The sequence below is a fragment of the Knufia obscura genome (genome assembly GCF_036327395.1).
Source record: "Knufia obscura strain CCFEE 5817 isolate CBS 148926 chromosome Unknown scaffold_15, whole genome shotgun sequence".
Classification (NCBI taxonomy): Eukaryota; Fungi; Ascomycota; class Eurotiomycetes; order Chaetothyriales; family Trichomeriaceae; genus Knufia; species Knufia obscura.
In genome coordinates, this window is record NW_027042701.1 from 340,157 (window position 1) to 356,142 (window position 15,986).

Below are 15,986 nucleotides of genomic sequence, written 5' to 3' on the forward strand. Positions count from 1 at the left end.
GAATGTCAACAATGCGATCAAGTCTACTGGCTATGCTAGCTTGAGCTCAATAATCTACAACCCCCTACTCCTTCTTGGTGAATATCTGCTCAGCTGCCAAGGCTTATTCGCACTGAAATGGAAACCTCTTGTCTCCGATTCGTCGAGCCGTCGCGTCACGTAAAAACACGACTGACTCAGTAGCAGATCCTAGATCTACAATTTTGAATCGCGTAGAATTTCATCAGCATAAGAAGTATAGACTCCGGCATCCCATTCATCAAACATAGTCTGCGGGCGCGGATATTATTTGTAGGAGTATGTCGGCGGGAAGGAGCCTGCGAAGATTGCCAAAGACGTGCGCTGCCTCGACGATTGTCCACCCTCAGCCAACCAGATCCATTCACATCAAGAGTACATTTGCCGCCTCGAGGGCTGGCCGAAACGTTTCGCATGTTCCCTACCGAAGTCTAAGCACAGCAAATCAATCTCATCAGTCCAATCACACGGGCCAGGATGATGTATCGACAAGCAGGGATGGCAGCCTCGCACTCGAGGAGGAAATGCTTGCCATGCAGGACGCCGCAATAGCAGAACTAGAAGCGAGGCTGGGAAAGTCGTTGCAGCAAGCCATCGAGGAGGACAACCTGGCTGAGCTAGTGCGACGGAATGCAGAAAATGCTGGAAATGTTGATGAAGAGAACTACTCTATCATAGAGTCTACCGAAAGTCCTCTGGTCCAGCTCAGAGCAGCAGGCTCATCACCAGAAGAGGTGGCACGAGAGGCGAGGAACATCTTTGGAGAATATCTACCAGAAGACACTCTGTCGCCTGACGAGCTGACACTATACAAAAGACTGTACGGCGAGCCTATACCTGAGCCTGAAATAGATGAAGACAAGGAGCGAATGATCGCAGAGGCTGAAGATGTTGACGTCGACCAGGTACCGAAGAATCTACTCTTCGATGCAGCAGGCGCGCCTGTCGACTATCGCTTAGAGAATGCGGCAGAAATAGCAGACAACATAGAAGGCAGGAGTACGGCTGGGGCAGCACAAGGTGAAGGCGTTTTCACGGATGCTAGCCTTCGGCTTGGACTAGATCAAGCTGCCCAACTGGAGGACATCGCAACTATGGTAGACGGTAACGTGGTTGATGAAGACTACGAATATGAGATGGACGAGGAAGAGGAGACTGAAGACACGAGGTCACATCCTCTCACGAAACTCGGCCGTTTCGCAACATTTCCACGTACTACTTTCTTACCTCAACAAACCTTTACTCGGCCGGTCGAACAGGTCATGAGCAATTTCTCTAACAAGCATCTGAAAGAGTTATGTGAGAGAACATTCGGTGGCCCTGGCTTGCCGGACTCACCATTGACTCCTCGATCTGGGCGTTCGCGCCAGCAGCTGCCTATTCCTCTGGAAGCACGGCAGCATGTTATGGGCCAGATGGAGGCAAATGCCTTCATGACCTCCGTCATGCCGCCGGTATATGCAACAGTTCTTGCGACCCTTACAGAGACACGGAAGCGGCTCGGCTCTTCATGGCTAGACAAACTGCTTGCGAGACCAGGTGGACCACGAGTTCTGGATGCAGGTTCAGGCGGTGTTGGTGTTCTGGCATGGCGAGACATAATCAATGCTCACTGGAGTACTTTGCACACATCTGACAAGAATCCGCCGCCTGCACCACAGAGCAAGGCAGTGGTGCTAACAGGCTCAGATGCCCTGCGCCATCGTGCTGCAGCAATGCTCGAAAACACTACTTTCGTGCCTCGGTTGCCAGATTATGTACATGTCCGAGATGCTCCGACGTTCCATGATGCTCGACCAGCACAGCAAAGAAAACAGTTTGATGTGATCATTGCTTCGCATTCGCTTTTTCCATTAAAGGAAGAATGGGAGCGAAGACAACATGTACAGAACCTCTGGTCGTTGCTGAGCGACGAAGGCGGAGTACTCATCCTGATCGAGAAGGGTATTCCCCGAGGCTTCGAAGCGGTAGCCGCGGCAAGAGATATGCTGTTAGAAAGATACATCAAGAACCCAGAAGGAGAGAAGACTTTCTACTCGACGAATTCTGCGCTCGAGTCCCCAGAATCGGAAGTCCACCAGAAGTCAACAGGCATGATCATAGCACCTTGTACAAATCACGATAGATGTCCGCTCTTCAGAACAACAGGTGTCTCCAAAGGGAGGAAAGACGTCTGCAGTTTCCAACAACGATACATCCGTCCTCCATTTCTGCAACGTATCCTCGGCGCCAAAGATCGCAATCACGATGATGTGGATTACTCTTATGTCTCAGTCCTGAAAGGTGATGACCTTCGCAACCGGTCCTTCACCAAGTGGGAGCACGTTGCTGATCCAATGGCTGCGCCCAAAGAGCCCAACACTGGCGTCACTGCGTCGCATATCGACACGGCCTCCAACATCCAACAAGGTTTCGAACACATCGATCCAACCTGGTCAGACTCTGCCGCGCTGCCGCCAGCTCACGCTTTACCACGTATCCTAAGCCATCCTCTGAAGCGACAAGGACATGTGACCATTGATCTCTGCACACCTCAAGCCGAGATTCGCCGCTGGACAATCCCAAAATCATTCTCACGACAGGCTTACCGCGATGCCCGGAAGGCTAAATGGGGTGACCTCTGGGCCTTAGGCGCAAAGACAAATATCGCCCGCAATCTCAAGACCGGCACGCCACAGAAAGACATGGCGCGCAGCGAAGGCATGAGAGGCAATCTAGGCAAAGCAAGAAGCCGCAAGGAGAGACTGGAGATGCAAGCTGAGGCAGTCGCTGAAGCGGAGCAAGTGGAGCGCAGCGAAGATGAGAAAGAGGAAGAAGCATTCATGCGGATGATCGAGGAGGAAAACCTGCTTGATGAAGCCGATGAAGAGGATCTGATTGATATGGACACGTTGGTGCCGAAGAAGGCTGCTCAGAAGCAACAAGGTCGCAAATCCGACAGCATGAATATTACTTCACCGTCTAACAAGCGGACATCCGTCCCTACCAAAGCGGTAGCACCACAAAAGTCCTCCCAGCGAGCATCGCAGCCTAAGCCTCCACAGGACAAGCTCATCGACACCGTTCCCACGCTAGACCGCACACCCAGCCGAAGGTCACGTACTGACGAAGACAACTTGGATGAATGGTCAGCGGAGCTGAATTCATTGATGCTCGAAGACGAAGCTAGACGTGGTGTGGAGAAGAGTGGAAGGATGCCAACGGCGAAGAACACACAGCGCTTCAAGCGGGACCTTAGACGTGAGAGGAGGAAGAGAGAGGATCAGGATGTGTAATGGGATTGTACCAAAAAGATGTGTAGTAAGATTGTACAAAATCATGACATGATCGGGCATGGGCTACGAGGTTTTCTATCCTTCAACAAATGTTACAACATCCAGGCTGTAAATCCTCAGATAGCAAGATATGGACAAATTTTCAGCTCCAAACACGGCTCCTGGATGTATCGACATAGAATTGCACTGTGTGCCCTGCCCCCTTCTCGTTGTTGGGTCCTCTGTGCTTCAGAATCAGCTGTCCTCGGCCGCTTGGCGAGGATTTGCTTGATAACTCAGGATCGCTGCGGAACGCCGTTATGTGTAGCGGCCAAGGTCCAGTCCACAGGTGGTTGCTGCCGGACACAAAATTTATATTTCTACACCTACCAATGCTCCCCTGATGTATCAGTCATTGCCCATTGTTGCAAGCTGTCTGTGACATCTCCCCTCTCACCAATACTCATCTTGCCCACACCCGATAACACGCAATCTTTTGTACATCTCCTTCCACTCATGAGTAGAGAGTTACTACAACTCCGTCCTCGACCAAGTCGTGTCGCTCAAGCAAAGTCGGCTCATAAATCCGCATACCCAAACGCCTCGCTGCAGTAGAATACATGTTGGAAATGCAGTAGCGGCAAATCCTGCTCCCAGAGGTCGATAACAAAGGACAGATGGGTGGTATGTCAGCCAGCCATCTGTTGAATCTTCTCCCTATCATCTCCATCCATCTGTCCTCCTCATCACGGCCCACCCCTCTCCAACAACTCCTTCGCCTCATTAACCTTCGTCGCCAAATACGGACTTCCCCCTCTATCCGGATGATTCAACAACATAAGTTTCCTATGCGCCTTCCTGATCTTCTCCTTCGCCGCTGCATCCCGTCCTATCGTGCGCTCGTTCAATTCAAGGATAAGAGAGGCTTCCTTTTTTGTCATCTTCGGTTCGAAGCCGCCTTTGTAGAAGGCGCGGCCAAGGGCATTAACGGCGTTGGGGTTGCGGTACCGCCGGAAAGCGACTAGACCGGCGCGACCGAGGAAGGCGGCGGTTGCGACGCCTACGCCTGCGGCGAGCATGGTGGCCATGGTGGGTATGTGATTTGAGATGATGTGGAGGTGTAGATGTTGTATATTATTTGTTCGTCGTTGATGGCAAGTATGAGTGCAGATGAGATCGCTGATGACCTTCGACTTCTTCGGGAAGGAACGACCTGCGGCGAGAAATAAAATCTGCGCTAATGGTTGAACCTCGGTGGAACTCTCCATAGTTTTCTTGACTGGCAGCGGCGAGCATCTGAACTTTTGCGGCACGCACCATCCACCAACACAAACACTATTAAACTCGCAGAAAGTCCAGACGGACACTATATGGTGCATCCGCCTACTCAATCTCTTACAACAACCCTGATTGAGACTGAAAGCACGTATACCGCGCGTAGCGCACCGCCAAAATGAGGTACACCCTCCATACCACTCTACCAAACCCACACTAACCAACCCCCCCAGAATCGAAAACTGCCACCTCTGCTCCCGCCCAATCTACCCCTCAAAAGGCATAACCTTCATCCGCAACGACGCCCGCACCTTCCGCTTCTGCCGCTCAAAATGCCACAAGAACTTCAAGATGAAGCGCCAGCCCCGAAAACTAAAATGGACTAAGACACACCGTGCCCTGCGCGGAAAGGAGATGATCGTGGATCAGAACTTGTTGTTGAGTCAGTTCGCGAAGAAGAGAAATGCACCGGTGAAATATGATCGGACGCTGGTGAATGCGACGTTGAAGGCCATGGAGCGGATTGAGGAGATTAGGGCTAGGAGGGAACGGGTGTTCACGAGGAGGAGATTGAGTGGGAAGAGTATCCGGGATAGGAAGAGGATGGAGGATGCGAAGGTTGTGAGTAGTGGGGAGCATCTTATTGCGAAGGAGTTGGCGGATATGGAGAGGGTTAAGATTGGAGGTGGGGAGGAGGAGGTTGTGGTTAATCCCGCGCAGGTTGTGGGTGAGGAGAGGCTGCGGCAGAAGAGTAAGAGGAGGATGCTTGTTAATGGTGGGGCGGAGGAGGAGATGGATGTTGATTGAGTGGTGTTTTGGTCATCTTGAGATGCTACGACGCGATACGATACCCGGTGTTCATGGCGTTATGGAGCGGTCCAAAATTGCATGGTGTGGTATGGTACGGCTGGCGAAGAACAAAGAGTCACGAACAAATACAAAGACATGAGCATCCCGAGGTCTGGTCATTCTTCACCTCGAACAACGTGCTACTATCCTGGTCTCTGAACAAAGAACCATATCTGGTGCACAGATACTATTTTGAGCCCTATCGTGTTCAGCACGAAGCCACCGCTAACCGTGTCTCGAGCACATATACATACTCAGCACCTACACTCATAACTGTTGCCAAACCAACACGGTAAGAACGACCAAACTTGCTAACATAACATATATACATACCACCAACACCCCAAATCAATCCAAAATGTGCTGGGCAATCGAATACGTCTGCCGCTGCGGCCACACCACCTCCCTAACCCGCGACAGCCTCGGCCGCACAAAAGGCTCCAAGATCATCAACTGCATCGTCGCCGAGACAAATCCTCTGAGATGCTATAAGATGCAAAAGGAGATCAAGAAGAGGGACCCCTACTGGCTAAGTCATGATTGCATCGACTGTGTCGATGCGTATGAGGCTAAGATGGGGAGGATGAGGAGCCAGGTGAGGAGTAATGCGCAGAAGTTGAGGGATGAGTTTGGGTTGCCGGAGCCGGGGAGGGGGATGAGGAATCGGAATGCGCATATGGATGTGGGACGGTAAGAATGAGTGGGACGGAGAGAGGAATGTGGGAGGAATAAAGGTAAGTGAGTTGGAAGATAAGAGGTAGGAATGGTGAGATATTGATTGCACATATGTACTGCTCATGGCTTTTTCTCGGTCCGTGTACACATGCTAAACGTCTTCTCTGAAACGAGTGTCTCAAGCAGGAAGGCGTTTCTAGGTTTTCCCGGTTCAGGAAGCCCTTCCATTATCATTGTCACCGCCCCAGCGTTTCGCAACACTCAGCATACCTCATGGTCTTGTGCCACATTGGTCGAGTCCAGCACCATAACTTCGCCAACGCTGCCCACGACGCCAGAACGCAATCCATCATAGTACCACCAACGATCACCGCCAGCCCAAGAGAGGACATGAGAGTCTAGTGAACAAGTTGTCGCAGCATGCACGTGACCATTCCCTTTCCTTCGAAATTGTAAAGAATACTATTATCTACAGTTTTATTTTGTCCTCGTGCAGCTTCAAAATACCCTTACTCTTGACCAAACGTTCCAAAAGGCTCAATCCTTCTGCTCTGGCTCTAGTCTCCTCTTGACGGAAGAACTCTCCAACACTCCTAATCCTCTCCGGGTGAATCTCATCAAGAAGAGCATAATCTCGCCTGATCACACCCTCATTCCTGCCCGAATCCCGCCAGAGATTCCAGAAACCAGTGAAGTTATCCTTGACATTCATTGTGCCAGGATCGGTCATATCTGCGTCAACGCCGGCCGCCTTCACAGCCCTTGCACTTAGTGGCCCACTGGCCCAGTATTCTTCAAAAGAGGTATCGATGAAACGAGCTTTGTGGCCCGTCACCTTCTGAAACGCGGCGGCAAGTTCTGTATAATGAACATGCTCGATCGCCACCTCAAGATCCATCCCGTCCGCACGTTCGGGGTGGTCAAAGAGCCAACGAACGTAAAAGGCACAGTCCGCGAGCGAAACGTGGACCACAGCCCCCTTCTCTGTAAGTGGGACGCGCCATACCACTACATCCTCACCCTTCTCATCCTGCTCAAACCGCGGAGTCATGGGTGTTCCAGCAGCTACAGCCATCTCGATGTATGGGCCAGTCGTGAACACGGCGACTTTCATGTGGTAAAACGGTTTGCCCCTGTTGACGGAATGCTGATGTAGCAGCCAGTCCGCCATTCTCCCCTTACCGTCGTAATGGCCCGTTCGGTACTTGGGATCGTACCCACCCTTCCGAAGACCATAGTCCAGATTCCCAAACACGAAGATGCTAACCCCCAATTCCACGGCCAGCTCGTACACCCTCATCGTCCAGAACATCTCCGCCTTTTCACCCACTGTGAAGCCATCGATGTTGATGAAGGCACCGTCGCATCCCTCCATGCCGTTGCGAAGGTCGGCTTCGGATGTCAGGGTTCCACAGAATAACTCCACGTTTGGACTCAGCAACAGGAGCTCCTTGGCCCGGCGAGAGTCAGGATCCCTAGTCAGTACTTTCGCAGCGTATTTACCATCGGTAACTAAGCCGCGGATGACCGGGATGCCTTGCGCGCCGGTTCCGCCGATTACGAAGACCTTGGGTATTGACATGGTGATAGGAGACTTGCTTTGGAAGTGTCGGAGGAGCGTGATGGAGGCTCTTTTCTCGTAGCAACAAATCTAAAGCAAATGATGGTGAACAAGATTGACAGCAGCATCTAGTTCTACGTACCGAATTCCTGGCACATTCATCGTCCATTTAATAATGTTTTTAGCTCTTCGCAAACAATCTTACAGACCCGAGGAGCCCAAAAGCAGCGAAGATAATTGCTAAGCACGAGGCTTCCAAGATACACTGGACACAAATGAGCATTCGAACAGCATGTTGGACATCCTCTTTGAGCTGTTAAGTCTTGCAGCTTTCCAGGCTTGAAGGTGATACAAGCCTACGGCTTACCAGTCGATCGCATGGGACTGGATAAGAAGGTAATGGCCACACTTGACCAGTTTGGATCCCTGCCTTTGGTGCCGACAGTTCATCATGAGACGGTAAGCACAACAGCGGTATATCGTTTATTCGCAATGTCATCAATCATGTTGCGTCTAATATTCCCTGGGCCAATGAAGCGATGTATAGACGCGCCATGATCCTACTGACCATGTCTTAAAAGTTGCACGTTTATGGTCGAGGTTACGACTTAAGTTCCACGTTGGAGAGAGTGATCGGAGACCCTGAGATCAGCGGCGTGATTTCCTTCACTATTCACTAGCGAGGAGGGGACCTTTGGATGAAACAGAATCGTGCGGTGCGTTACGATGGTGTCTATTAGTGCCAAGAGACGGGAGCCCTGAGTTCCGAAAACGTCAATGGAGCCGCTCTTTGCCGTAAGGGCACCGGTATGGTTGTGGTCATAAAGCAGCATTGAGACAGTTGTACTGAGGTTGAGGATCGATCGACTTCCTCTATAGATGATGGACACAAGGTTAGTTCGTACCATACAGTATCCCTATGAACATCAGATCGTGTGGGTTGGGGTAACGGGACATTAGCGATTGCTAAGCAAGGATACCAACCTACCGACAGCGACGTGTACAGTACAACACGACGTACCAATGATGGTAATGTTTCAATCGAAATCTGCAACGCGCTCAGCCGCGTGCTCAGCCTCATGCCACCGCTTTTATCGTGAACTCGCCACTTTACCGCCTTCCACACACCCTCTGCTCACTTCGGCCCATTCCCTCCCCCTTACGTCGCACCAGATCGTCATCATGGCGTCCACATTGATGTTGCCTCGCCGAGGAGGATGTAATCGGCCACGGTGAAGGGTGAAGCGGTGTATATGCATGGCATTGATACTGATATGTGCTCGTGTAGATGAGCTTGGTATTGAATGCCCAAAGCTGCGTGCTATTCGATGCATCATGTTCGATATTGACATGAATCAAGCATGTTTGACACAACATTGGATGCCAGCGTGGCCAGATCTGAGGTGACACCATTCTTGTAAGAAGTGCTTCGGAGACTCTGCAGATGGACATGTAATGCTGTGACGAGATGAAATAAAGAAAGTGCTGTCAGCTTGATATGTTGTGCTTTGAATGATGATAGAGGAGAGAAGATTGAGCTGAAAGAAGCGTGTCCTTAAAGTAGTGGAATTGAGCTCAACTTGGACCACAGTGTTCCTGGAGATGCCATAGTATGAAGCTGGACTGGGAATAAGTGTGACACGGCAGAGGCACGCGAAACAGTCGCCTGCCACTGTCGAAACTGCTTCCGACAACTTTCAGTGCCAAAACGTACTGCACAGTAATGAAGTTAGGAAGTCAGTATTCGTATTTCATGGTGAAACGGGCTGGCGCCTACTCCTTTCAATCTTTCCTGTCATGACAGGTTTTGCGTAAGCAAAATGGCACCTTCCACGAAACATGAACAAAGTTCAGCAGAAAAGTGAGCACATACTACCACTGTACAGCCGTAGAAACAGCTCGTAAATCGCCTTCACAGGACGCTCTGCATGGAACATCGAATGAGTGGACGAAGCAAGGGCGCAGCATTTCACGCCTGATCAAACCACGGTCAGGTAAACATAGAAGGCGCAAAGTGCGTTACAATGTTGCAGGGCATGCGTCAAGCGCCTATATCATCAGCAGGCACTGTACTGGTCGTGCCTGCATGTCTTTAGACCAAAGCATCAACGAGAGCATCATCGTGTATCATCTGCTCCGATCGATTATTTTGTCACTGCATCATGACATGTTGACCGTGTCGAGCTCATGAAAAAATCTTGTTGAACCATTTATCGACCCAGTTCCTGTCATCAAGTCAGTCACTAATCCTGTGCGTGCATCATGAGGTACTCACCTTGGTGGCTGTTCAACGTAATTCTGCTCGTAGTACGCAATCTCATCCAGATCCTTCTTGAGATCCGCCTCAGCGGGGTTGACCCATTTAGTCTTGTGGATGAACTTCCAAACGAAGTACATAATTGGGAATACGCCAATCATGGTGTAGCTGAACAAGAAGGTAGGAACATCCCAAAAACCAGGAAGGAAAACCGTGTAGCCACCAACGAACGTCATGATGAAGCACAGGACGAGGGCGTACCATGTACCGTATGGCTGCCAGAAAGATTTGTGTGGAAGAGAGTCGCGGCTGATACCTTGTGCTGCGAGCGCTTTCCTGAACTGGAGGTAGGTGAAGCACATGACACAGAAGTTGATCAGTTGCGATGCAGTGACCTGTTGAAGTTAGATTACAACAGTAACAGCAGAGCTCGAGATACATACCAGATTGACAAACCACTGGAGGACGACGGCGGCATTGTTGCTGACTTGCAAGAATGCTAACAGTGCGATGAGCAATACTGCAACGACGCAGTAAATTGGTACACCGTTTCTCGTGCACTTCGTCATGAATTTCGGTGCTTTGCCTTCGAGAGCCAAACCGTACAAGCTTCGGCTGGCGCAGTAAGCGTAGGAGTTTCCAGCGGAAAGGGCGGATGTAAGAACCAAGGCATTGACGATATCTGGTAGGATACTGATGTGCAGCCGTATCATGGACGCGACATACGGAGATGCTGCAGCACCTGGGGCACCGGAGTCGTACGCTTCAATAAGACCAGGGTCGTTGTAAGGTACAAGGATGCCGACAGCCAAGGAACCCAACATGAAGAATGTCGTCAGACGCCAGAAGACAGCTTTGAAAGCTTTGGGGAGAACTTTTCGTGGGTTCTCGCACTCGCCAGCCGCCATGGAAACGTAGTCTGGTCCAGCAATGGTGAAGGATGCCTGAATCAAGCATTGAAGGAATCCAACAAAGCGTCCAAGATCACCTTCGTAGGTATATAGAGTTGCAAAACTGCCAGGATTCTTCCAATACCGAAAACCGAAGCGATCGCCGAGCGGATTGGCACCGAGCATGACGATGAATGTGTAGAATAGAAGACCGATAATGAGGAGCACCTTGCCCAGGGCCATCCAGAATTCAGTTTCTCCGTAATACTTGACGGCGAATAAGTTGACAGCACTAATGACGATCAGTACACGCACACAATGTTCGCCAATCGCTTTGGGGCTTTCCTTACGCGTATAGCACAAGGACTATTGCAATAGTTGCACCGGCAGGCATCGAATCGGTCCAGTATTGGATAATGACGTTACAGGCGACAATCTCGAAAGGCACAAGGGCAGCCTCGAAGATAAAGAAGTTGTATCCAGCAGCGAAACCAAAGGCATCGTCTACCCATCGACCAGCAAATCGGATGAATGGTGAAGAGATCGGCAGGTAGGTAACCATCTCAGACATACCTGAGCACTCATTAGTATCTTGGCGCTTCTGGCGGGCTGCTAATGGGCTGAGTGAAGTGAATGGTGCTTTGGGACCGATGACTCTCGCGAGATTCTGGACCATTCTAGCTAAGGAGAGCGGAACCAACGGGTAGAGAGCAATATTGTATTTGGTGAGTCTTACTGTTTGTAACCATCATGATGACAGAACACCTGGGTCTTGATCAGCTGTCGTCGCAGCAAGCACCGATAAAAAGCGTACCAGATAGTAAAGGCCATGAAAAGTGAAGCAGGACCACCGGCGAGCAAGCCTCTACCGATATTGACATACAGAGCAGTACCGATGGTACCACCGATACCAATAAGCTGGATATGTCGTGGCCTCAATTTTCTGTGAGTAAAATCTTGGCCTTGCTTGATACTAGCAATGTCATCGCTAGAGCTTCGTGTATTGGCTATGCCATAGTTATCCTTGATAGCAGAGATGACCGAAGACTTGCGGCGTGAGCCTCTCCTATGCTCGATGTCATCGTAGGGAGCATCGTGCTTGACACCTCGAGCAATAGGTGTCTCATCCCTAAAGTGAGGGGTTTTCTCGTATTCAGACATGGTGAGAACGTGCTTTGGTAAGGAGAAGGGTATGAAGGGCAGAGAACCACTTCAGCCCCAGGAAAGCTCTATACTTATGAGAAGCATGATAACCTCGCGAACTGTAAGCGCAAGATTTGACTGATCTGCCATTGCGCCGTGGCCAGGTCCATGCAAATCTGGCTTGGCGTGAGCTCGATCTATGCGGGACTTTCTCGAAAAGTGAAGTGCGATGCGAGCCCAGCGGAGACAAGTGTTGCATGGCAATCTTAGTGGTATCTTACAACAAGTGAGATGAACCAAAGACGTTGGCTTCGTCTCGGCAGACGACACTTCGACGACATAACCATTCTTAGCTGGCCTGGGCGTCCTTGGCTGTCGCCCGCGCCATTCACGCCATTCCCAGCTGGTAGTGTGAACAGCCTGGCGAGCTTGTGATTCTGTCTAAGCCTAGAACGTGCAACATGATGTACGCCTAAAGCTCTAATGCAAGCCCACCGACAATTCTTACAAGCGTGTGCGAAGCAATCGGGGCCACACCAAGTCATTAGACGACGATCGGTTCTCTTATCAGTTGTCCTATCACTGGATCTTTGGTGCATTTCTGGTCATGCTTTACACGATAACAGGTACGTCCTAGTACGAGTATGCCTGGTCGCCTCTCATGTCTTTGAAGGAGGTCTGTTCAATGATAAAGCTGGTCAGCCGTGCTTTGTTAAAGTAGAACCGAGAGGTTGGTAATATCCTTCGAGCAACCCCACGGTAAGGTCCACTGATCCGAACTTTTCTTTTTCAAAGCTGTGTCTTGGCAAAGTGAATCTCTGTTGAGCATTACAGTACTCCGTATTACCCCATCGCTAGAATTCAGGAAAACCTTCTGTAATCACGACATTGGGCTAGAGCTCCTGCAATGCAAACATTTTAGCTCTGCGAGATACATGCGCTCGTCTCCTGCTCAGAGTGATACGAACTGGCGTAGCATTCGCGCACACTCCGGTCGCGCCACCAACTCAGCTCAAGGCCCATCATGCACGTGGCTTACGCGATACCTCGGGTAGCACTGCTACTGTGTTTCGGTGTTTTGACAGTCTGCAGGGAAGTCGTCTTTCCACCAGTCGCAGCAGTCGGGGGACATGCTCAAATCCCACAGATTCTGGCTGGTGGCCTGCAGGACGACGAATTTATCAAATACGCAGGACTTCAGACTTTCGCCAATCTGCCTTGGGTGCATTGCTTGTCAGCTGAACAGGATGTCGCGCCTTATGATATTGCGTTTCTAGGCGCACCTTTCGACACAGGTACAACTGGCAGACCGGGAGCTCGGTTTGGCCCAGCAGGAATTCGTCAAGGTTCTAGAAGGCTGACACCGTCATTTGCATATAATGCGTACACCCATAACAATAGCTTCAAGTCCTGGAGCCGCATCATCGACTGCGGCGATGCACCCTTGACGTTTCTTGACAACACAGCCGCGTTGAAGCAACTCGGTGAAGCTCACAGAATCGTATCAGGCAGAACCGCGAATTCTACCGATGTGTCCTCGGTGCCTCGTATCATCGTTCTGGGTGGTGATCATACGACCACTCTCGCGGCGTTGAGGAGCACTGTCGATCATTGGGGCCCAGTATCCGTGATTCACTTCGATAGCCATCTGGATACCTGGGATCCGAAACTGATCGGAGGCGGTATTTCACATTATGCTGGCGTCAATCATGGAACGTTCCTGCATCTTGCTCACGAGGAGGGCCTGATCCTCAACTCATCGATGCACGCTGGAATTCGCGCCCCAGCGGGAAACAAGAAGTACGATTGGAGGAATGATAGAAGATGCGGCTTCGAGATCGTTACTGCTCGTGACATCGACAAGGTTGGCACACAGGGTATAATTGATAAGCTGAAGGAAAGGATTGGCGATACTCCTGTATATATCAGCGTCGACATTGATGTGCTTGATCCAGCTTATGCACCAGCGACAGGGACTGCCGAGGTCGGAGGATGGACAACCAGAGAGCTCCTGAGTATCTTAGATGGCTTAGAAGATATCAAGGTGGTGGGTGCGGACGTGGTTGAGGTTGCGCCGATCTATGACAATCCTGGGGAGGTGACCGTGCTCGCTGCTGCTGAAGTCGCCCACAGTCTCATGACCTTGATGGTCGAGACGCCTGTGAAGCCTTTGAAGGACATGGCGTAGGTTGCAGGAAAGAAAGAGCTCCTAGAGAAAACGAGCGTCGCAAAAGAATTTGTACGGGCAAGAGCAACGTAATTTGCTCAGGCCCGACTTCCTTCTTCGGTCTTAGACTCTTGTAAGGCTGTCTGTCTGTACTCATGACATGAGCTGCTCTAGTAGTCTATGGGTCGGCTTTGCTTCCGTCGCCGATCCGCTCGTCATTTTCTTTCCTCCATCCATCATATCTCGTATGTCGCGCCTGCACCTTAGCGCTAATGCAGTTGATCTCTTCCTATGCTCTAAGTGCTCTTCCGACCTGAATCCGCTCCCCAGTATCCGGTCCGCCCTTGTACAGCACCGGCCAGCCGAGACCGCCCTCCTTCTTGAACAGCACCATTTCTAATTTCGTGCCTAAGATCTTCTTCTCGCATTTCTCGGGTATTATGTCTTTCCACGTCTCGACCCGCTTGGTGAACCTCTTCCCGTCGCTGGTCGGGAGGTCAAGATCTACTCCGCTGCCATCAGCAAGGAACTCCACCTTCGCCCTCTCCTTGTCAATCTTTTTCAGATAGAAGCTGACATTCAGTGTATTGGACCCCTGGTAGAAATCATTGCGCACGTCCTCTAATATCTCCTCCTGGTTCTCCGAGCCCTGATTCTTTTTCGATCTCTTGCCAACGAAGCAGTGCCCTTGCCGCGTTTTGCACCCTTCTATCTTCATGAATTCGTCAAATTCCAGCACCCTGCGTTTGCAGCAAGTCCAACCTTTGCTGCCTTCGTGGAAAATGGGTACACCTGGATGGAACGTACATGATTCCTCCTTGCTGCTCACTTCCTTCGAGTTCTTCTGACACGATCTCCTCTTACAGGTTGTGTTTGGAGGTATGGGAGCATCAGGATCATCGCTGTCCTCTTCTAGGCGAGGATCTGGGGTAGATGGCTTGGTTGGAGGCGCTATCGCAGCAAGAGACTCCTTTGCTGGGTCGATGTTGGCCGCAGGTTGTGGTGTAGTCGTGTCGGATGTGGTGGATATCGGCTTCAACCGCGGGGCATTGTCTTCAATCTGAGGCTCTTTCTTCGCAGGCTGCGGGGTGTCATCAACAGTTGAATGTTTGCCTGTCGTGCATGGAGGGATCTCGAGGAACTCGTCGAAGGTCAGGACTCGTGGTTTACAGCAGTCCCATCCTATGCATTGTCAGATGAATCTCGCGTATTGCTTGCAAGTCAGAGTGCACCCACCTTTTTGACCTTCATGGAAGACTGGCGGACCAGGATGGTACACACATGCTTCCTCCGGGTCTGTGAAGACCTTGCCGCAGCCTTTGTGCACACACTTTTGCGCCATGCCAGGCTTCGATTGTGCTGCTTCTTAGCCTTTGGTCGACCTTGGACCCTGTAGCAGATTGGGCCTCCCTGGAGCCGTTTCTGATGATACCAGTACAGAAGCAAGACGGTCACGCGTGCAAGGATGGCTTCAACAGAGTGCAATTGACAATCTCCAGAGCACAATTGCTAGCCAGAGCCCGCTCATACTGTTCGTGCTCCTCGTGGGGACGGAAATGTAAGCGCCTAAGGCAGGAACGTTACAGATGAACTTTCCAGAAATCTATTCCGCCCTACGTCATTCGCGATCTGTCCCTGGGAGATTTACGGAGTATTGGAAGGTTAGACGAGCTCGTCTCCTGAACCACCACTTGAGGTTGTGCTTCCGCATCGCATTCAACGCACTCAGACCCGGAGTCTTTGATGGATTGTGACATGATTTGCAAGGAAATGAGTTCATGTATCTTAATACGTTCTACTCACCATTCCTCCTGCTGATAGCAGGTATTCTCGAGGCACGATGATGGCCAGCCCTTGGTACAACCACAATCTGGCGCCGGCTGCCTGAGACGCCTCG

General features: G+C 50.9%; 8 protein-coding genes across 8 annotated transcripts; 4 read left to right on the top strand and 4 right to left on the bottom strand.

Annotated features, from left to right (window-relative positions):
- Nucleotides 1-299: 299 nt before the first annotated feature.
- RSM22 (37S ribosomal protein S22) lies at nt 300-3,293 on the top strand (the record flags this gene model as incomplete). Its single annotated transcript, XM_064878344.1, has 1 exon — nt 300-3,293. The coding sequence occupies one exon, from the start codon at nt 300-302 to the stop codon at nt 3,291-3,293; it is 2,994 nt and encodes a 997-aa protein (XP_064725912.1).
- Nucleotides 3,294-4,018: 725 nt separating this feature from the next.
- Nucleotides 4,019-4,360, bottom strand: PAM18 (mitochondrial import inner membrane translocase subunit TIM14; the record flags this gene model as incomplete). The annotated part of the gene is made up of 1 exon (XM_064878345.1): nt 4,019-4,360. One exon carries the CDS (start codon nt 4,358-4,360, stop codon nt 4,019-4,021), a length of 342 nt encoding a protein of 113 aa, XP_064725913.1.
- A 365-nt stretch (nt 4,361-4,725) lies between these two features.
- On the top strand, nt 4,726-5,354 carry PMZ80_009953 (uncharacterized protein; the record flags this gene model as incomplete). Its single annotated transcript, XM_064878346.1, has 2 exons — nt 4,726-4,730; nt 4,781-5,354. 2 exons carry the CDS (start codon nt 4,726-4,728, stop codon nt 5,352-5,354), a joined length of 579 nt encoding a protein of 192 aa, XP_064725914.1.
- Nucleotides 5,355-5,754: 400 nt separating this feature from the next.
- On the top strand, nt 5,755-6,090 carry PMZ80_009954 (uncharacterized protein; the record flags this gene model as incomplete). Its single annotated transcript, XM_064878347.1, has 1 exon — nt 5,755-6,090. One exon carries the CDS (start codon nt 5,755-5,757, stop codon nt 6,088-6,090), a length of 336 nt encoding a protein of 111 aa, XP_064725915.1.
- A 450-nt stretch (nt 6,091-6,540) lies between these two features.
- Nucleotides 6,541-7,653, bottom strand: PMZ80_009955 (uncharacterized protein; the record flags this gene model as incomplete). Its single annotated transcript, XM_064878348.1, has 1 exon — nt 6,541-7,653. One exon carries the CDS (start codon nt 7,651-7,653, stop codon nt 6,541-6,543), a length of 1,113 nt encoding a protein of 370 aa, XP_064725916.1.
- Nucleotides 7,654-9,817: 2,164 nt separating this feature from the next.
- Nucleotides 9,818-11,940, bottom strand: AGP2 (general amino acid permease agp2; the record flags this gene model as incomplete). The annotated part of the gene is made up of 6 exons (XM_064878349.1): nt 9,818-9,857; nt 9,908-10,284; nt 10,333-11,071; nt 11,130-11,460; nt 11,516-11,544; nt 11,594-11,940. The coding sequence occupies 6 exons, from the start codon at nt 11,938-11,940 to the stop codon at nt 9,818-9,820; spliced, it is 1,863 nt and encodes a 620-aa protein (XP_064725917.1).
- Nucleotides 11,941-12,946: 1,006 nt separating this feature from the next.
- PMZ80_009957 (uncharacterized protein) lies at nt 12,947-14,110 on the top strand (the record flags this gene model as incomplete). Its single annotated transcript, XM_064878350.1, has 1 exon — nt 12,947-14,110. The coding sequence occupies one exon, from the start codon at nt 12,947-12,949 to the stop codon at nt 14,108-14,110; it is 1,164 nt and encodes a 387-aa protein (XP_064725918.1).
- Nucleotides 14,111-14,378: 268 nt separating this feature from the next.
- PMZ80_009958 (uncharacterized protein) lies at nt 14,379-15,431 on the bottom strand (the record flags this gene model as incomplete). The annotated part of the gene is made up of 2 exons (XM_064878351.1): nt 14,379-15,271; nt 15,326-15,431. 2 exons carry the CDS (start codon nt 15,429-15,431, stop codon nt 14,379-14,381), a joined length of 999 nt encoding a protein of 332 aa, XP_064725919.1.
- Nucleotides 15,432-15,986: the final 555 nt, after the last annotated feature.